This window comes from Heteronotia binoei, chromosome 5, assembly GCF_032191835.1.
Source record: "Heteronotia binoei isolate CCM8104 ecotype False Entrance Well chromosome 5, APGP_CSIRO_Hbin_v1, whole genome shotgun sequence".
NCBI classification, from domain to species: Eukaryota; Metazoa; Chordata; class Lepidosauria; order Squamata; family Gekkonidae; genus Heteronotia; species Heteronotia binoei.
Window position 1 is genome coordinate 4,397,717 of NC_083227.1, and position 20,971 is coordinate 4,418,687.

Genomic DNA, 20,971 nt, shown 5'->3' on the forward strand with positions numbered 1-20,971 from the left:
GAGCTGGAGAGCAAATCCTCTATTTTCACCATTGGCTGAGGCTCCTTCCTTGGGGGGGGGGGAGAGCTTGCTTTGCCAGGCTCTCTCAATCGCACAGCAGAGCTACTGAGTCAAGCCTCTCTTCCTTCTATTAGGTTGTTTTTATGATGCAATCCACCCTGAGCCTGTTCTACGGGAAGTGCGGGCTGAAACTCAAACAAAGAAATAAATATACCCCTCCCATAGATGCATTTGCGGGAGGGGGGGGGGCGGGAAAAATATGTGTGGAAGAGCAACGGCATTGGCTGCACTCTCTGACATGGGATTGCTGGTGGGGGAGACCTTCTGTAGAAAGAGGAGGGGGTTCGTTCCTTGGGAGGAGGAGACCATAGAAGCCTGGAGCATCCTGGAGGGAAAATGGGGGGTCTTGTGGGAAGGATATTGCGACTATTGTGTACTTTGGCCTAAGGACAGGCTTATTCAACCCCCCCCCCCCCCGCTTTTTGTATTTTTACATTTTTATGTGTCTGCCTGCGTGTTTGTGTCCTTTGCAAGAATTGCGCATTTCAGTTTCACAGGTGGAAAAATAATCTCTGTTTCGTTGTTTCATAGGCACAAATCAAGAGCCTTTTTACTATTCTGTTGTTGTTCGGAACTGCCACTTTAACTGCTTAGGTCAAAGGTGGCCAAACTTGCTTAAGATAAGAGCCAAATAGGTTATATGTCAGAAGTTTGAGAGGCGCAGGACATGAACAAACATTATACACATGTCTTAAAAAAACAAAACCTGGGAATAACAGTCCTCGTAAAACCATCATAGGGAAAGATTAGGGAATTATTTTTTGGCACTAGTGGAAGAAGGAAACACACAGATGTTGGTGGAATTCCTCGTGGGGGGAAGAGCCAACATGGGGGCCCCTCGCACTCACAGAGGGCGTGGTTCTTTTCCTCCTTGTAGGTCTTTACCAAGGGTCTGCGCTGGAATCCTTGAAATAAAAACTTATCTAACAATATGAAATTAACTACCCAAGTACACTCTAAGCGTGAAAACAAAAACTTCCTTTATTTAACAATAATGATAACGAATCACCTTCTAAGCTCTGGGACGGCAGCCAACGGGGCACAGTTCTCAGGAGACATAAAAGCATAACAGTTACAACAATTAAATCCCCCATTTGTAAGTATTCATAACAATAGCTAAAGCCCACGTTTCTTCCCCACCCCCCACTAGAGCTCTCGGATCTCTCAGCGATCTCCTGAGACAAAAGCTGCGTCTTTAGGACACGGCTAGAGAGACTCCGAGTCTTCAGCTTACAACCAATTTATACTCTTGAGATCAATGGCAACAACATTTTTGCATTGTCATAATTTACACCTTTGATGACTTCAGACAGATGTAATCCTGTGCATAGAGCAGGGGTGGGGAACCTTTTTTCTGCCAAGGGCCATATGGATATTTATAACATCATTCGCGGGCCATAAAAAATTATCACCTTAAAAAACAGTGCTCCGCCGAGGGAGAATGATTCAGGCCAGCAAAATTAATGCAAATAATTGTTTTTCTATTTGAAGTCATGTGGGGAGAGCCTAATCTGGCGCACACACACACACACACACGGCCCGCCACCCTAGGGAAATACATAGGTCCAGGGCTTTTTTGTAGAAAAAGCCCAGCAAGAACTCAGTAGCATATTAGACCACATCCCCCTAATATTAGCATATTAGGTCACACCCTCATTAGCATATTAAGCCACACCATCTGGGATAATCAAGTGCAAACTGAACAGTGACAATAACTTTTCCAGGCCCCTGCAGCAATTCTGGCCGGCCGGCCAAGGCCCAGAGAGGCTGCCACATGGCTCGGTTTGGCCCAGAAATCCAGAGGGCCACACCGAGTGAATTCGAGGGACGGCGGTTCCCCTGTTGTTATTTATGTAGTTATAAGCTAGTCCCGCCACCACTGGTCCTCATAGGTGAGTCAATATAGTAAGCAACAGTATAACGACCCTCTGTGTCCTTAACTATATGCAGGTTTATTTGCAATATATGCATTCATCCAGCAAAGTGCTCCGCCAAACAACCATATAGAGTAGAAGGAAAATACTGTACAGCACAGCATTGCTTATATACAACACACAGTCTTCGTACCAATGAGCTGTAAGTGCTGAGTCATTTTGCACTTATTACACAGTCTCTGCACTCATCACCATATCCTGCTTAGAACCAGTTCTTGCTTGGCTGAACCTTGCTGGAACACCGATGTCCTCTCTTTTGACACTGTCAGATCAGCATGCTTCCATGCTAGTCATGCCTTACTGAGCATTTTTATATGCTGACATCCCCACCCCTGGCGTAGAGGATGTGCTTAGAAGAATGCTTACTTTTACCAGTATAGAGTGTAATGAAACAATTTATGCTGGCCACCATTTGTTTGCTTACTGTTCCAGCTTACTTGGCTCTGAGAACCTATCCTTCCTGTAATCTGTTCAGACACTCAAGAGAAGGATGCTCTCTTCCTTTCTCTATTAGGCACTTTGGAGCAGTGAGGTGGATGATATGCTGGACCGTATGCTGAACATGAGCCAACAGTGTGATGCGGCGGCTAAAAAGGCAAATGCAATTTTGGGCTGTATCAGCAGAAGTATCATGTCCAGATCACGTGACGTGATGGTATCGCTTTACTCTGCTCTGGTAAGACCTCACCTGGAGTATTGTGTTCAGTTTTGGGCACCACGTTTTAAGACGGATATAGACAAGCTGGAGCGGATCCAGAGGAGGGCGACGAAGATGGTGAGGGGTCTGGAGACCAAGTCCTATGAAGAAATGTTGAAGGATCTGGGTATGTTTAGCCTGGAGGGGAGGTGGCTGAGAGGTGATATGATCACCATCTTCAAGTACTTGAAGGGCTGTCATATAGAGGATGGTGTGGAATTGTTTTCTGTGGCCCGAGAAGGTAGGACCAGAACTAATGTATTGCAATTAATAGAAGAGTTCCCAGCTCAACATTAGGAAGAACTTCCTGACCGTTACAGCGGTTCCTCAGTGGAACAGGCTTTCTCAGGAGGTGGTGGGCTCTCCTTCCTTGGAGGTTTTTAAACAGAGGCTAGATGGCCATTTGACAGCAATGAAGATCCTGTGAATTTAGGGGGAGGTATTTTTGCAGGGGGTTTAACTAGATGACCCTGGAAGTCCCTTCCAATTCCATCATTCTAAAGTCATTTTCTGTGAATTGCAGATTTTTATCTGTGTTAATGCCTCCCCATTTTGCCTTCTGGCGTCGGGACCAGACCATGTGATATGGGGGGGGTGTGAGTGGAAAGGAGCTTCCTGCCATTTGGTCAAGCAGAAAGAAAAAATGCTTCATGGCCTCGGCCTTTTTACTGCAACAGGTCAACAGCAAATTAATATGACTGATAGTTTACAGTTTACTAACCCTCCAGGAGCTATGAAAGTAAGGGGGGAACCCAGCACTGCCCCCTTTAATTCCATCCCTCCTTCCAGTTCTTTCCCCACTGTAGGTCCTTGGATGACCTGGTTTAGGTTTTACCAGCTGCTTTAGTCCAGTCTCAGCTGTACTTATGACCAGTGACTGATGCATCATCTTCTTTTGTATTTTCATGTGTGTGCATCTGAAGGCCATGACGACCTCTGGTGACTGACCCCTGCTGGAGGCCTGGAGGATATTCAGGAAGGTAGCTAAATAAAGCCTGCCTCTGCTTCCCCACTGCTGGTATTCCAAGGAGATCTCCCATCCAAGCCCTTGCCAGAGTCCACCCTGCTCGGCTTCTGAGATCTGACAAGATCAGGCTTGCCTGGTCTCTCCCAGTCAGGGTCCAGTTCCTTCTGCATCATGTCTCTAACTAGCCCTCCCTGGGAACTAACCCTCCGCCCACCCTCTTTCTACCTAGATGGAAGGCTTGAGGAAGTTCTCTTTCCCCATATCTGAAGAAGTGTGCTTCCACAACGAAGCTTCTACTCAGAATAAAACTTTGCTGGTCCTCAAGCTGACATTGGACACAACCTTTCCCTAAAAGAAGAAGGAAAAAACAATGCAGATGTGTGGCAAGTCCTTAAAGAGATGGAAGCAGCAGCCCACTTCACACGTCTCCTGAGAAACCTATATGAGGATTGAGAAGCAACTGTCAGAATTATATGCAGAGTACATCATGCATAATGCTGGCCTGAATAAAGCACAAGCCGGAATTAAGATTGCCAGTAAAAACATCAACAACCTCAGATATTCAGATGACACCACTGTAATGGCAGAAAGTGAGGAGGACCTAAAGAACCTCTTGTTGAGGGTGAAAGAGGAGAGCACAAAAGTAGGCTTGAAACTCAACATCAAAAAAACTAAGATCATGGCATCTGGCCCCATCACACCTTGGCAAATAGAAGGGGAAGACATGGAAGTAGTGACAGACTTCACATTTCTGGGATCCAAGATCACTGCAGATGCTGACTGTAGACATGAAATTAAAAGATGTTTGCTCCGTGGGAGGACAGCTATGGCGAACCTGGGCAGTATAATGAAAGGCAGAGACATCAATCACCCTGCCAACAAAAGTTCGTATATTCAAAGCGATGGTATTCTCAGTAGTGATGTATGGCTGTGAGAATTGGACGATAAGGAAGGCCGAGCGCAGAAGAATAGATGCTTTTGAGCTGTGGTGCTGGAGAAGAATCTTGAGAGTCCCTTGGACTGCAAGAAGATCCAATCAGTCAGTCTTAAGGGAAATCAACCCTGACTGCTCCCTGGAGTACTTTGATGCAGTTGAAGAGTGCCACTCAAACTGAATATTCTCTCACATGCTAAGCACTGAAAAGGTTTCTCATGTTTGGATTCTCTGATGAATTACTCTGTCCTCGCTTCTTCTGGGGCCTGTCCCATTGCCTGCTCCCCTTACCCTCATTGGACCCTCTGGGATGAGAGCTACCACTGCAGTAATGGAGGTTGATGGGCAAAGAGTTTATCAACAAGTTCAAGGGGGGTGGGGAGTGCTTTCATTCATTGGGATGCTGTCTCTCCAACATCAAAGCGTCCCTTGGGGCCATTAACGAGTCCAGTTGTGGCAAGCCATGGCTGGACATTGAGAATTCTAACAGTTCTCACCTCTGTGGGTTCTCTGATGACGTTGAAGACTGCCACTCCGACTGAATCTCTTTCCACACTCTGAGCATTCAAAAGGCTTCTCCCCTGTGTGGGTTCTCTGATGAATTTGAAGACTGCCACTCTGACTGAATCTCTTTCCACAGTGTGAGCATTCAAAAGGCTTCTCCCCTGTGTGGGTTCTCTGATGATATTGAAGATGGCTACTCTGACTGAATCTCTTTCCACAGTGTGAGCATTCAAAAGGTTTCTCCCCTGTGTGGGTTCTCTGATGACATTGAAGATGGACACTCTGACTGAATCTCTTTCCACAGTGTGAGCATTCAAAAGGTTTCTCCCCTGTGTGGGTTCTCTGATGATACTGAAGATGGCCTCTCTGACTGAATCTCTCTCCACACTCTGAGCACTCAAAGGGTTTCTCCCCTGTGTGGGTTCTCTGATGACACTGAAGATGGGCACTCGTACTGAATCTCTTTCCACACTCTGAGCACTCAAAGGGTTTCTCCCCTGTGTGGGTTCTCTGATGATACTGAAGATGGCCTCTCTGACTGAATCTCTCTCCACACTCTGAGCACTCAAAGGGTTTCTCCCCTGTGTGGGTTCTCTGATGATACTGAAGATCACCAGTCCGACTGAATCTCTTTCCACACTCTGAGCACTCAAAAGGTTTCTCCCCTGTGTGCGTTCTGTGATGATGTTGAAGAGTGCCACTCTCACTGAATTTCTTTCCACACTCTGAGCATTCAAAGGGTTTCTCCCCTGTGTGGGTTCTCTGATGACACTGAAGATGGGCACTCGTACTGAATCTCTTTCCACACTCTGAGCATTCAAAGGGTTTCTCCCCTGTGTGGGTTCTCTGATGATACTGAAGATGGCCTCTCTGACTGAATCTCTTTCCACACTCTGAGCACTCAAAGGGTTTCTCCCCTGTGTGGGTTCTCTGGTGCTGTTGAAGAGTGCTACTCTCACTGAATCTTTTCCCACACTCTGAGCACTCAAAAGGTTTCTCCCCTGTGTGGGTTCTCTGATGCCTTTGAAGAGTGCTACTCTCACTGAATCTTTTTCCACACTCTGAGCACTCAAAAGGTTTCTCCCCTGTGTGGGTTCTCTGATGACATTGAAGATTGCCACTTTTACTGAATCTCTTTCCACACTCTGAGCATTCAAAAGGCTTCTCCCCTGTGTGGGTTCCTTGATGACATTGAAGACTGCCACTCTGAGTGAATCTCTTTCCACATTCTGAGCATTCAAAAGGCTTCTCCTCTGTGTGGGTTCTCTGATGCTTTTGAAAACTGTCATTCACATTAAATCTCTTTCCACATTCTGTGCATTCAAAAGATTTCACCCCTGTGTGGGTTCTCTGATGAGACTGAAGATGGCTACTCCAACTAAATCTCTTTCCGCACTCTTGGCTGTTAAAAGGTTTCTCTCGTGTGTGAATTTTTTGGTGAAGTTGAAGAAAGCTAGTGAATTCATTTCTCATCTCTGAATATTCAAAAGGTGTCTCTTTTTTGGGTATTCTTTGGTTTACAAAGAGCTGTGATCTATTTCTGAAATACTTTCCACACTGAATGGATTTCCTTGCCTTCATTATCCTTTGCTTTGAGAAATGTACATTCCGCTTTCTTCTATCACCCTTCTCAACCATACCACCGCCTTTCTTTCTTTTAGGTCTGCCTCGATCCCTGACATTTTCATTCAAGTCTTCATTTTTAACTCTGTCTGGCATTTGCTGATGAAGTTCCTCCCTCTCCTCATCCCTTCGATCATCCTCTGCTGGAATAGAAAGAGAGAAACCGTTAGCACTTGGGAAAGCTGGTAAGATCTAACAGCATCTATATGACTATAGGAGGAAAGGATGGGCGGCCCTTTGGCCTCATTTTGGTGATCTTAAGCACACGTCCACTTTTCCCTAGAAATATTTACTATTTAAGGATACCTCCCCCCACCTCCACAGTGCAAAGCCTCCAGATTTCAGACTCAAAGAAGGCCTCTCTCCCTCTTTTCCAATTCTAACATACGTAACTTCTAACATACGTAACTAACTTCTAACATACGTAACTAACCGTCTGCCGGCAACCGCAGTCTCAGGCCTAGTAAATCGGCCAGCAGAGGCAGACCCTAAAACAGGCAGAAAGAACAGAGACAAGCCAAACGGGCAACGAACAGTAGTGTGAGAGCCTTCAGTTGAAAGTTGACAGAAGAAACGGAGTATAGGTTGCCCAAGGTAGGACGATAGACGGGAGGGCAAGATGCCCTCCTGACCTCCTAGGAGAAGGACCCCTCACGGTAAGTGCCACGGGTCGTTCTCCCTAGGAGGCGGAGGGCATCTTGGGTGCTCCCAGAGCAGTAAGTTCATTAGGGTGGGATCGCCCTACTCAGGTAGAACATGTTGTAGGATTCGTCTACCAAAGGCCGCGTCCGCCGACGCGTAAGAATTCAGTTTGTAGTGTCGCACGAAGGTGGAGATAGAGGACCACGTAGCCGCCTTGCACACCTCCTCGACTGAGGCGTTCCTATTGAAGGCTGCATTGGTGGCTGCACTTCTGGTGGAGTGTGCCGTGATCTCTGGTGGAATCTTGAGATGTAATGTCTTGTACGCCTCTGTTATGCACTGTTTGATGGCATAGCTATTGGCAGACTTGGACATCTTCAGGCCCATTCTGGGTGCCGTCACGTTGATGAACAAGGAGTCGGTCTTACGCAGAGGTTCTGTTCTGATCAGGTAGATCTTGATTGCCCTGCGTACGTCCAGGGTGTGCCATGTGTGCTCCTTCGGATGCTTGGGATCTGGACAAAAAGAAGGCAGGTTGATTTCTTGACTTTGGTGGAATTTAGATGATACCTTTGGCTGGAAGGTAGGGTCCGGGTAGAGGACCACTTTGTCCTTGTGGAATACGCATAGCTCCTTTCTTGCCGACAGGGCTCCGATTTCGGAAACCCTTCTGGCTGACGTTATTGCCACCAGGAAGATCATCTTCATGCGCATCATCTTTAGGGGTACAGACATGAGTGGCTCGAAGGGCGGACCTGTCAGGGCTGACAGCACCGGGTTCAATCTCCAAGTCGGGAAACGGTGCGATTGAGGTGGAGAACTCAAGGAGGCCCCTCTAAGGAACCGTCGGATGTGTGGGTGAGACGACAGGCTCATGCCCTCCACCTGTTGAAGTACTGAGGACAGTGCTGCAATCTGCCGCCTGAGGGTGGCTGGCCTCAGGCCTGATTGTAGACCATCCTGAAGAAATTGAAGAACCTTAGACACCGTAGAACGTAATGGGTCCACGTTCTTCCTCCGGCACCACCTGTGGAAGGCCTTCCAGGACATGTTATAGATCCGTGTGGTGGATTCTTTTCTAGACGCTAGAATGGTGCTAGCCACCTCGCTAGTATACCCTAGATCTAACAACGATCTCCTCTCAACCTCCACGTGGTCAATCCCAGCCATTCTGGATGAGGGTGCCACACAGGCCCCTGCAGCAGCATGTCCGGCCAGGTTGGTAGGTGGAGTGGTTCCTCCATGGCCATCTGTTGGATTGAAGAAAACCAGGGACGTCGAGGCCACCAGGGTGCAACCAAGGTGACCTCGGCCCCCAGTGTCCTGATCTTTCTGAGTAGTCTCGGAATGACTGGAATTGGAGGGAAGGCATACAGAAGGTCTTGAGGCCACGAGAATGTTAGTGCGTCTGTGGCCTCCGCCTGACTGTGGAAGTACCTTGTGAAGAAACTGGGAAGTTGGTGGTTTTGATGAGATGTGAATAGGTCCAGTGCTGGAGATCCAAAATGCTCTATTATCTTCAGGAACAGAGACTTGTTGAGAGACCATTCTCCCGCCAGGATGTTTTCCCGGCTGAGCCAGTCTGCCTTGACATTGCATGTCCCTTTGATATGTTCCGCTCTTATCGACTTCAGGTGGCACTCCGCCCATCTGAACAGCTTCCCGGCCTCCCTGTGGAGGGAGCTGGACCTGGACCCCCCTTGATTGTTTATGTAGGCTTTCGCTGCTATGTTGTCCGTTCGTATCAGGACATGCTGTCCTGATACTTGGTCCTGGAAGTGAAGCAAGGCCAGTCGGATTGCCCGAAGCTCCAAGAGGTTGATTGGGAGGTTCGATTCCTTGGTCGTCCACCGACCCTGCGTGGGAGTCTCGTTGAGGGTTGCCCCCCAACCCAAGAGGCTGGCACCCGAAAACAGCTGCAACTCTCCCTCTGCGAAGAAGATCTTCCCCTGACGCAGGTTGCTGGCCTTGGTCCACCACATCAGGTTCTCCTTTACCCCCAAGGGCAATGTCAGTGATATGGAGCGTCTCTCCATGATTTGGAGCTGATAGGGACGTAGGAACATCTGCAATTGCCTGGTGTGATGGCGGCCCCACTGCAACGCTTCTAGGTTTGAAATTAGAAGGCCCATGAGTTTTGCTAGCATCTGGAGTGTCGATGACAGCTCTTGAATCACCTGTCGCACAAGTGTCACAGTCTTCAGGATCTTGGCTTCTGGGAGAAGGATGGATCTCAGGTTCGTATCAATTATCATGCCCAGGTGTTCCAGTCTCTGAGTCGGCTGCAGGTGGCTCTTGTCCGGATTGATTAATAAGCCGTGCTGCTGAAGGCAGTTGATGGTACTCTGGACGTCCTGCTCTGCATTCCTCCTTGACGAAGATCTTATCAACGGGTCGTCGAGATACGGGTGAACGTGTATACCTCTCTGCCTGAGGTGGGCGATCGGATTCACCAACACCTTGGTGAACACCCGTGGAGCCGTTGCAAGACCGAAGGGCAGAGCTCTGAACTGGTAGTGATGTCCATTCACGCAGAAACGTAGGAATTTGCGATGGGCAGGTAGAATCGGGATATGAAGATAGGCCTCTGTTAGATCCAGCGAAGCCATGTAGTCCCTGTGACTCAGGGCCTCTGTTATTGACTTGATGGACTCCATCCTGAAGTGGCGTAGCTTGATATTCCTGTTCAGAAACTTCAAGTCCAGGATTGCCCTCCAGTCCCCGTTCTTTTTGGGAACTGTGAAAAAGATAGAATAGACACCTAGATATTTCTGCTTCGTAGGGACTTGTTCTATTGCAGCGATATCCAAAAGATGGCGTATAGCCTTGAGGGTGACCTCCCTCCGCCCTGGGTTCGAGCGAAGGGGGGAGATGACGAAGCGATCTGGGGGGTGCGCCTGAACTCTATCGGGTAACCCCGAGATACAATTTCTAGAGTCCAAGAGTCCGCCTGCGACTCCGCCCAGGCCTGATGGAAGTGTAGCAGGCGGCCCCCTACTGGGATGTGCTCCCAGTCATGCCTTGTTGGGCTTGGGGCCCCTCTCAAACTTGTCCGATCTCTCGGGCTGGTTTCTCTGGAATCTTGGGTTGGAGAAGCCTTTACGGAAATTTTGCTTGGGTTGACCCCAGGCTGTTTTTCTAAATTCCTGTTTGGGCTTGGGGGCGCTGGAGGAGGTCCGAAAGGAATTAGGCCCAAACCCCCGCCTGTCTGGGCGTTTGAGGAACTTGGGCATGGCTTTCTTTTTGTCCCGTGTCTCCATGAGGATCTTCTCCAGGCCGTCTCCGAACAGCTTCTCTCCTTGGAAAGGGTAGCCCGAAACGATCGACTTTGAATGTATGTCAGCCGGCCAGGCCCTTAGCCATAGGCCCCTTCTTGCCACAGTGTTGGACGCCATCGCTCTGGCAGAGAAGGTAAGGGCATCCAGGGAAGCATCTGCTGAGAATTCAGCTGCCCGCAGGAGTCTGCTGGTGCCCTCCAGGATCCTCCTATCTGCGTCTGGTAGAAGCTGTGTCAGACGCCTTATCCACACTATAGCTGCTCTAGAGACTATGGAGTTAGTAGCAGCCTCGGCTCCTTTTCAGGGCCAGGTCAATTTCTCTGTCCCAGCTGTCCCAAATGGACCCCTGGCCGTCTTCTGCTAGCAACCCATGGGACTGTAAAGCTGCCACCGGTGCATCCACCAGGGGTACCTGAAGCATATCATTGGCAAAGGTGGGCAGCTCATACAACTTCTTAACAGAGTTGGGAACCTGTCTGTTGGCACTTGGTTTGGCCCACTCTGCTTTCAGCTGGCGCTCGAAAAATTCTGGGAAGGGGAAGACCTTGTCAGAAGAACGGTATCTTGGAAAAAACTCTGAGTTCCCCTTGGATTTATTTTTGGGATTGGTCAGGGAACTGGGAGCCTCCTGTTCCTCAGGGGCCACCTGGAGGTCCAGAGCAGCCAGTACCTTAGACAGGAGAGGCTGAAACTCCTCCGCCCTGAAGAAACGTGAGGAGGGTTCTGGCACAGACGCACCCTCTATCTCCTCATCTGAAATGAATTCGCCCTCCTCCCGTTCCCCCTCTTCTGACTCCTCCGACTGATCCCCATATTGAGATCTTTCACCTTCCAGTGGATCATTGGCTAGGTAACCCCTGGTGGCCCTAGAGTAGTGGTCTTGTACCCTGGGCCTCTTAGGGGATGGTGATCTGGAGGGGAGACATGGGCTAGAGGGCCTTCGTCTCCTACGGGTGGCTGCTTCCACTGCAGCACCCACGGTCTGCCTTATTGACTCTAAAAATTCAACAAATAAAGAGGGTCCCATAATGGGTACGTTACCCAAGCCCGCCTGGGGCTGGCTGGTCTGTGCAGCTTCCTGGAGCGATTGGGCTTCGTGGAGATCGAAGTCTCCCGCCTGGAGGGTGGTATCCGCCGGTCCCCGTCTCTGGAGGCTGCCCAGCTGCTGGTCGCCGTCCTTATGCGCCTTCCTGCGCTTCTCGAAATGGCCGTCGGGGCCAGGTCGGCATTCTGAGGAGGAAGCCTCCTCCGCTGCCGACAACGACCAGCGCCGCCTGCGCTCGTTTTCCGCTCCTCTTCTGCCCCTACAGGGCACGTTGCCGGCAGCCGTGGCAAGCCCCGCGGTCATGCCGGCTCCGGAAGGCGGCCTTTCGGCCCCGCGCAGAGCGCTGGGGGCCGAGTCGTCCATTAAGAAGGCGTCCCTCGCTCTGCGCGCCATCAGATGATCTTCGCGCTGCGGTTTTTAAAAAGTACAGCCCGGGCCGCCGGCACGCCGCTCCTCTTCGTTGTGGGGAAGAAGGCAGAGGGGAAAGGGAGGCTCAAAGACTCAGAGGAGGGATCAGCGAAGCAAGGAGGTTAAGAAGGAACAGGTATAGGTAAGAAGAAACAAGGTGAGGAAGGATCTTACTTGGCTAGATAGAAAAAAGGCAAACAAAAAAGGATAGGAACCTATCCTAGCACATGCTCTCCCTGTCGAGGCAGGAAAAGAACTGAGGGGTGGTTCCCACAGCCACAGGAAGACGAAGAATTTTTTGAATCCTGCCTCCCTGATTGGACGGTGGGAAAACACCCAAGATGCCCTCCGCCTCCTAGGGAGAACCCAAGTTCCCCCAAGGCTTACAGGGATTACTAAGTGGCCTGATGCAAACCATGGGCATTCGTAATGTGAGTCTGCCTGCAGCTAACTTCATCGTGTTTTTCCAGGCCACATCCCAGAATGTGGTCATTGGTTAACCGTGAGAATCTGTGACCAGTTCTGCAAACAGGAGGGTGAGGGGTCTAGGAGGGTGCTGACATCCTCTGGAAAATTCCATCAAGGAGGAAACTTGATTGGGTCATTAGGACCACCTGACCCTAGAGAGGTGGAAACTATAATGCAGGTATGGATGAAAGGGAAGCCGGGCTAACTTTGTGCTCGTGCCAGGCTAGCACACCTTGATATTGTCTTGCGGCATCATGAGGAATATTTCTCTCTAGAGTAACTTAGGCTACAGTTGGAAGAGTTATGCTGCAACAAGACATGCCATCTAAGTACTTAATACCTTAGATAGAACAGTTACCTTTTCTTCTTTTACTGTTGCTGAACTGCAGAAACTGTGCTGTTTCGTGATGTCTTAATCCTTAATGTTAGATGTTAATGTAACATCTACCACCTGGAGGACTCGCTGCCAGCGTCCCGGCTAACTGGGCCATGGCAGATGACCCCATGGTGAAAGGGTGGAGCCAGTACTGCGCACACTGCACCTCACCTAAAAATTCCTCTGCCAGGCCTGAAGGGTATCCACATCCACAACCCACAACATATCAAGTCCTGCAGCGATGGGCAAGGGGCAAAACGGCAGGTGGAAGATGCCACTGGAAGCCGCAGTCCCGATCCTGCATGTAGGCGGTTCAGGGTATCGGTCGCCTGATGCTGACCCGGAGACGAAAGCATTTTTTGGCAGCACCCTGAACGACCAAGCAGCCTTATTTAGGGACAACACTGCTTGCTCCGTATGGAGAGGGGCCTAGAAAAGGTGGCCTAAATAAAGCTTGTCTTCTCCCCCCCAGTTGGCTAGCTGCGGTCAACGGGCATCCTTACTTGCGGTCGAAAAATAACAACAAAGAAAAGGCATGCACCTGCCTCACAAAGTGTGCAAAGACTAAAGCTTGCGTGTTGGAACATCAGAATCATTCTTGACACAGTAGACAGTGGTCGCCCTGAACGACGCTCTGCTCTAGTCGCCCACGAACTTCTCAGGTTGAATATCGACATAGCAGCTCTCAGTGAGGACAGTTTCCCTGAGGAAGGTAGTCTTCAGGAACACGGTGCTGGCTATACCCTCTACTGGTCGGGTAAGTCAAAGGCTGAGAGCCGCCTTTCTGGCGTTGGCTTCATGGTCAGGAATTCCATTGCCTCTAAACTCGAAAACCTGCCAACAGGTCACTCAGATCGCATCATGTCTATGCGCCTCCCACTTCAAAACAAGCAGCATGCAACACTCTTCAGTGTGTATGCTCCAACCCTTCAAGCAGATTCTGCAGAAAAGAACAAGTTCTATGCTGATCTATGCTACCTCATACGGAAGACCCCTACAGAGGACAAGGTGATCATCCTTGGCGACTTCAATGCCAGAGTAGGTAAAGACTCGGAAGCCTGGAAAGGAGTACTTGGCAAACACGGCATTGGCAACTGCAATGATAATGGGCGCCTCCTGCTAGAATTCTGCACGGAGCACCAGCTCACCATCACCAACACTTTCTTCCAGCAGAACAGTCTGAAGACAACCTGGATGCACCCACGGTCCAAGCACTGGCACCTTATCGACTACATTCTGGTGCGCCAGAGAGACCATCGAGATGTCTTACACACCCGAGTAATGCCCAGTGCAGAATGTCATACGGATCATCGTCTTGTACGCTGCAATCTCCGTCTTCACTTTAAACCCACACCCAGGAGAGGCGGTATCCCCTGGAGGAAGTTTCAGGTTGGCAGCCATCAGTCAGCCGAAGTTAAAGTTGCCTTCCAGGCAAAACTCCAGACTAGAATTGAGGACCCCAGTTGCCTCACAGATCCTTCTCCAGAAGCACTCTGGGAACACCTAAAAACTACCATCCTGTTGACCTCTGAAGAAGTCCTCGGGTTCTCCACAAGGAAGAACAAGGACTGGTTTGACGAGAACAATCAAGAGATCCAAGAATTACTGGCGAAAAAGAGATCTGCCTACCAAGCACATCTTGCTCAGCCCTCCTGTCCAGGGAAAAAAGCAATCTTGCACGCTGTATGTAGCAACCTCCAGCGCAAGCTTCGAGACATTCAGAACGAGTGGTGGACCAAGCTTGCAGTGAGAACCCAGCTGTGTGCAGACACTGGTGAATTAAGAGGGTTCTACGAAGCCCTGAAGGCAGTATATGGCCCATCATATCAGGCTCAGAGTCCCTTGCGTAGTGCAGACGGCCAAGTGCTCCTCACAGACAAGGCATCCATACTGAAGCGGTGGTCGGAGTATTTTCAGGTTCTCTTCAGTGCCAATCGCGTAGTTCAAGATTCAGCAATCCACCTCACCCCACTTCAACCAGTGAAAGCAGAGTTGGATGAGATCCCCACCCTAGAAGAGACTGTTAAAGCCATCAAGCAACTGAAAAGTGGCAAGGCAGCGGGAGTTGATGGAATCCCACCAGAGATCTGGAAGCATGGGGGCACAGTACTACATAGCTCACTTCACAAAGTACTTGTCACCTGCTGGGAACAAGGCAAATTACCACAGGACTTTCGCGATGCAATCATCATCACCCTATACAAGAACAAAGGGGAAAAGTCAGACTGCTCCAACTACCGGGGGATAACCCTGCTCTCCATCGCAGGCAAAATCCTTGCCAGAATACTCCTGAACAGACTGGTGCCCACCATTGCAGAAGAACTCCTCCCAGAGAGCCAGTGCGGCTTCAGAGCTAACAGGAGCACCACTGACATGGTATTTGTTCTCAGGCAGCTCCAAAAGAAATGCAGGGAACAGAACAAGGGTCTATATGTGACTTTTGTCGACCTTACCAAAGCTTTTGATACCATTAGCAGGAACGGCCTGTGGCAAATTTTGGAACGTTTAGGATGTCCCCCAAGGTTCCTCAGTATGGTCATCCAGCTACATGAAGACCAGCGAGGCCAAGTTAGACACTGCAACGATCTCTCAGAGCCCTTCCCAATAGGCACAGGTGTAAAGCAAGGCTGTGTTCTCGCGCCAACTCTCTTTACGATCTTCTTTAGCATGATGCTTCAACGAGCCGCAGTAGATTTAGATGACGACGATGGCGTCTACATCCGCTACGGCACCGATGGCAGCCTGTTCAACCTGAGGCGACTAAAGGCCCACTCCAAGACAATGGAAAAACTTATTCGAGAGCTACTGTTTGCTGATGATGCTGCACTTGTCTCCCACTCGGTATCAGCTCTGCAGCATATGATGTCCTGCTTTGCAGAGGCTGCCAAGCTATTCGGCCTAGAAGTTAGTCTGAAGGAGACAGAAGTTCTCCACCAGCCTGCACCCCAGGAAGATTATCACCCTCCTTGCATCACTGTGGGTGAATCACTTTTGAAGACAGTCCAGCAGTTCAGCTACCTGGGGTGCATCATCTCCTCAGACGCCAAGAGTGACAAGGAGATTGACAATAGACTGGCAAATGCAATAGACTGCATTTGACCGACTGCATAAAAGGGTGTGGAGCAACAAGCATCTGAAAAAAGGCACAAAGATCAATGTTTACAAAGCGGTTGTGATGACAACCCTCATCTACGGCTCCGAATCGTGGGTTTTATACCGTCATCATCTGCGACTCCTTGAGCGCTTTCATCAGCGCTGCCTTCGCACCATCCTCAACATCCACTGGCATGACTTTGTGACCAACACTGAAGTCCTCAAGCGGGCGGAGGTTACAAGCATCGAGGCACTGCTGTTGAAGACGCAGCTGCGCTGGGCAGGGCATATTTCTAGGATGGAAAACCACTGCCTTCCCAAGATTGCCCTGTATGGCGAACTCTCCACCGGCCATCGAAATAGAGGGGCACCAAAGAAGAGGTACAAGGACTCCTTGAAGAAATCCCTTAGCACCTGTCGCATCAACCATCACCAGTGGTCTGACCTAGCCTCAGATCGCAAAGCATGGAGGCACACCATCCACCAGGCTGTCTCTTCCTTTGAGAACGCATGCACAGCTGGTCTTGAGGACAAAAGGAGATTGAGGAAGAATCGCACTGCTACAGCACCAACCCCAAATCAGACTTTTCCCTGCAGCCACTGTGGCCGGACCTGCCTGTCCCGCATTGGTCTTGTCAGCCACCAGCGAGCCTGCAGCAGACGTGGACTACTGCACCTTTCTTAAATCTTCGTTTGCGAAGTCAAGCCGAGAGAGAGAATCCTTAATGAAACTTTGTATATTTTTAAAAGAGGTCTGATTCTCTTGTGGGCCCTCTCCTCAGGTACCCACTGAGCTGGACGTTGCTCAGGTACGAAGAGCAGTGACCCAGGGGGACCCGGGCTTCGGTTCGTGACAGGATCATTTCTGGATCACAGGCAGAGCAGATGTTTGTAATCCCATCCAGGGGGAAGGGTGTGTCGGAAAGGTTGCCAACAGAGGAATGAGGATCTGGCCCCTTCCCTAGTGTATCCGAGAGACTGTCTTACACCACGACACCTTCTCTGGCCCAGGGGATGGCCTCAGTTACCCTCGTGCAAGTACACACAATTGAGCAACAGAAAAAGCTGCTTTATACTGAATCAGACCCTTGGTACGCTGAAGACAGTCTTCGCAGCCCAGCAGCAGTTTTCTAGGGTCTCATGCAAATATTCTCAATCACTCCCTACCTGATCCTTTCCCCTGGAGATTCTGGGGGTTGAGCCGGGGACCTTCCACGGGAGGTGGGGAGCTCTCCTTCTCTGTAGGTTTTCAAAAAGAGGAGAGGACTCGCAATAATGGCTTTACATAAAGTGCAGGAAGATACCAGCTAGATATTAGCAAAAGCTTTTTACAGTAAGAGTGGTTCTACTGTGGAATCAGCTACCCGAGGAAGTGGCAAGTTCCCCTCTCTAGCAGGGGGTGAACAAAGAGTCGTCAGGGATGCGAAGTCGAAGTCTGCATTGAACAGGGATTTGGATTAGATGGGTTTACATGAAGGGCAGGAAGCTACCAGCTGAATATTAGGAAAAACCTTTTATAGTGAGAGTTGTCCTAATGTGAAATCAGCTACCCAGGGAAGAGGGGAGTTCTCCTTCCCTGGCGGTCTGTAAGCAGCAGCTGGACAAACGCTCGTCAGGGATGCTGTAAGCTGATCCTGCATTGAGCAGGGGTCGGACTAGATGGCCTCTGTAGCCCCTTCCAACTCTGGAATCCTAGGATTCTAACAAAGGCTAGATGGCCATCTGATCATAGAACCATAGAGTTGGAAGGGACCTCTAGGGTCATCTAGTCCAACCCCCTGCACAATGCAGGAAACTCACGAACACCTCCTCCTAAATTCACAGGATCTTCATTGCTGTCGGATGGCCATTGAGCCTCTGTTGAAAAACCTCCAAGGAAGGAGAGTCCACCACCTCCTGAGGAAGCCTGTTCCACTGAGGAACCGCTCTCATTGTCAGGCGGTTCTTCCTAATGATGAGCCGGAAACTCTTTTGATTTAATTTCAACCCATTGGTTCTCGTCCTACCTTCTGGGGCCGCAGAAAACAATTCCACACCATCCTCTAGAAGACAGCCCTTCAAGTACTTGAAGATGGTGATCCTATCACCTCTCAGCCGCCTCCTCTCCAGGCTAAACATCCCCAGCTCCTTCAGCCTTTCCTCATAGGACTTGGTCTCCAGACCCCTCACCATCTTCATCGCCCTCCTCTGGACCCGTTCCAGCTTGTCTATATCCTTCTTAAAATGTGGTGCCCAAAACTGAACACAATACTCCAGGTGAGGTCTTCCCAGAGCAGAGTAAAGCGATACCGTCACATCACGTGATCTGGACACTATACTTCTGTTGATACAGCCCAAAATTGCCTTTGCCTTTTTAGCCACCGCATCACACTGTTGACTCATGTTCAGCGTACAATCCACTAAGACCCTGAGATCCTTTTCACACATACTACTGCTAAGACAAGTCTCCCCCATCCTATAACTATGCATGGGGTTTTTTTGCTAGTGCTGATTCTCTGAACTTAGGCAGATCATGAGAGGAGGGAAAGGAAGTGCTGCATTAGTACTAACTTCTCGTAGCGCTTTCTTACATGCCCAGGGAAATGTGCCTGCCGCTTTGGAGTCAGTAAACAAATTCCTCTAAGTCAGTTTAATCAAGGTTCCTGGTGGGTTTTTTTTGCCATCTTCTGATTATGCTGTAATGGCAATATGACTGAAATGTTATTATGGCTTCCCGCCGGAACAATTCTAACACTTCAACAAGGGACACCAAAAGGAATATACACATTACAAATATGAAATAGATAAGAAATCGGCTTTCAAAAGATTTACAGATTTACAAATTAAGCTGTACTTTTCAAATGCAACAACATGCCACCCAAAATTTAGCCACAGTCGTAATAATGAAATGATTTCCATCAGATAACAGTTTATTGCAACAATCCAAGTCTGTCTGCTCAGGCATCTCTTTTATATGAGGCTGAATTAACCTGACTTGAACCTCATTATACCATTTACATCCAGGGCCTGTTTTGTAGAAAAAGCCCAGCAGGAACTCAGTTGCATATTTGGCCACAACCCTGACATCACCATTGTTTTGCACAAGGCTTTTTTGGAGGAAAATCCCAGCAGTAATTCCTTTGCATATTAGGACACACCCCTGACTCCAGGGCAGCTGGAACTGCATTCCTGTGCGTTCCTGCTAAAAAAAAACCCCTGCTTACATCGAAGCATCAGATGCTCAATAATTTCTGTCTCCCCAGACTCACATTTGCAAAGTCGCTGTGCAAAAGGAACTCTTCTGAATCTGCCCTCAAGCACCGCAGAGGGGAGAGCCTCACATCCCGCCAGGGTGAAGGCTTTTCTGTGTTTATTTTCATCAAGGTGTGTGAGATAAGCCATTGGGACCGAACACTATCTAATTTGACTGGGCACTCTGCATTTGGGATATCTCTGAAGATCTGCTTGTCTCTATATCCTCTGCTTAAGGCCTACCTTGGCTTGATCCCAGTTCATGGCTACAATCAATGGTGGGGGAATCCAAGTAATTGTAATTTGGTCTGCACCGATTTCAACCATTCAGTTTGAAAAGTATCTGATAATAACAAAAAGGCTAACCTCTCAGGCTGAAAGTGCATTTTAAGCCATCTTCAAAGTGCCAGTTTCTAGTTGTGTCAGTATATTCGGGACACATCTGGGGACCTGAAGGATCACTCTAAGGAATTTGGTCTGAACCCTCTCAAGAGGGGCAGAGCTGGAAGAGGAGGAGCCAATCAGAGCGCCACAGAGCATTTCTGCAACTGCCTTCACTTGGAATAGCTTTTGGGCGGCTGGAACATCAAGAGCCCCTTTTGCATGATAGAATTTTAGGATGCTATTGGCAGTTCTTTCACTTTGCATTGCTACATGCTGCATATGGGCATTCCTGGGGGTCAGTTCCAGTTCTATGATTCTGTGAATACCTGAAGTTTCCTTATCCTGAATCAGACCCTTCATCCCTTGGAGTCAGTATCATCTGCTCAGTCCAGCATCGGCCCTTCAGGGTCTCAGGCAGAGGTCTTTCCCTTCACCTCCTACCTGATCCTTTTCTCTGGAGATGCTGCTGGTTGAACTGGAGATCTTTTCATTCCACACAGATCCTCTGCCAGGGAGCCACAGCCCCTCCCCTAGTGGTAGGACATGCCTCAGAATGATGCAGTGCTATTCAGTATTTGGATTCATTCCTCATCACAACGGAACGGCACCCATGAAAGATCCTTACCCAGAAAGGCCACATTCCCACAGCTCTCCAGCATGACTTCCCTGTACAGAGCTCTTTGTCCCGAATCCAGCAGGGCCCACTCTGCCTCTGTGAAAGAAATGGACACCTCCTCCAAGGAAAAGGGACCCTAGAAGAAAAAGAAGGTTCCCTCCTCTTCAGAGATCACACCAAGCAGAGGTTGCACACTGGAAGGGAGTTGTCTGGGGAGATATGGAAAGGAAGGCTTGGGATGGGTAAATGGAATAGTATTCAAGGGGTGTCTCACACAGACCCCTTGTAGAAACAGAAGGAGCAAAAACTCCTCTGAGAAAATAGGAGGGACTTTGGCTGTCCACCCCCTGCCCCCCCACTCATCTCTCCTACCTGGACTGCAGGTGTAGCAGCTGTTTCCATCCCTCTGAAAAGACGAAGGCTCAACAGCAACTCTTCACTGCCTTTTCCTGAGACAAGGGATGAACATAAGAGAAGTCATGTTGGATCAGGCCAATGGCCCATTCAGTCCAACACTCTGTATCACACAGTTGCCAAAATACACACACACACACACACAGTGGCTAACAGCCACTGATGGACCTCTGCTCCATACTTTTATCCAATCCTCTCTTGAAGCTAGTTATGCTTGTAGCCGCCACCACCTCCTGTGGCAGTGAATTCCCCATATTAATCACCCTTTGGGTGAAGAAGTACTTCCTTTTATCCGTT

At 49.3% G+C, this 20,971-nt stretch overlaps 2 protein-coding genes across 2 annotated transcripts in view; both read right to left on the reverse strand.

Moving 5' to 3' along the window:
* LOC132571576 (zinc finger protein 420-like) overlaps positions 1 to 20,971 on the reverse strand; it is an 895,908-nt gene that overhangs the window by 193,426 nt on the left and 681,511 nt on the right. The gene's annotated exons all lie outside the window — the stretch shown is intronic.
* The window catches only part of LOC132570893 (uncharacterized), an 87,075-nt gene that overhangs the window by 17,010 nt on the left and 49,094 nt on the right, over positions 1 to 20,971 (reverse strand). Inside the window, exons 4-11 of the mRNA XM_060237532.1 lie at positions 20,633 to 20,709; positions 11,591 to 12,092; positions 11,052 to 11,167; positions 10,382 to 10,867; positions 8,799 to 10,054; positions 7,496 to 8,712; positions 7,153 to 7,207; positions 5,090 to 6,606 (exon numbers count right to left, since the gene is read on the reverse strand). Of these exons, the coding sequence (XP_060093515.1) occupies positions 5,090 to 6,606; positions 7,153 to 7,207; positions 7,496 to 8,712; positions 8,799 to 10,054; positions 10,382 to 10,867; positions 11,052 to 11,167; positions 11,591 to 12,092; positions 20,633 to 20,709 (5,226 nt within the window). The remainder of the gene's footprint in view (positions 1 to 5,089; positions 6,607 to 7,152; positions 7,208 to 7,495; positions 8,713 to 8,798; positions 10,055 to 10,381; positions 10,868 to 11,051; positions 11,168 to 11,590; positions 12,093 to 20,632; positions 20,710 to 20,971) is intronic.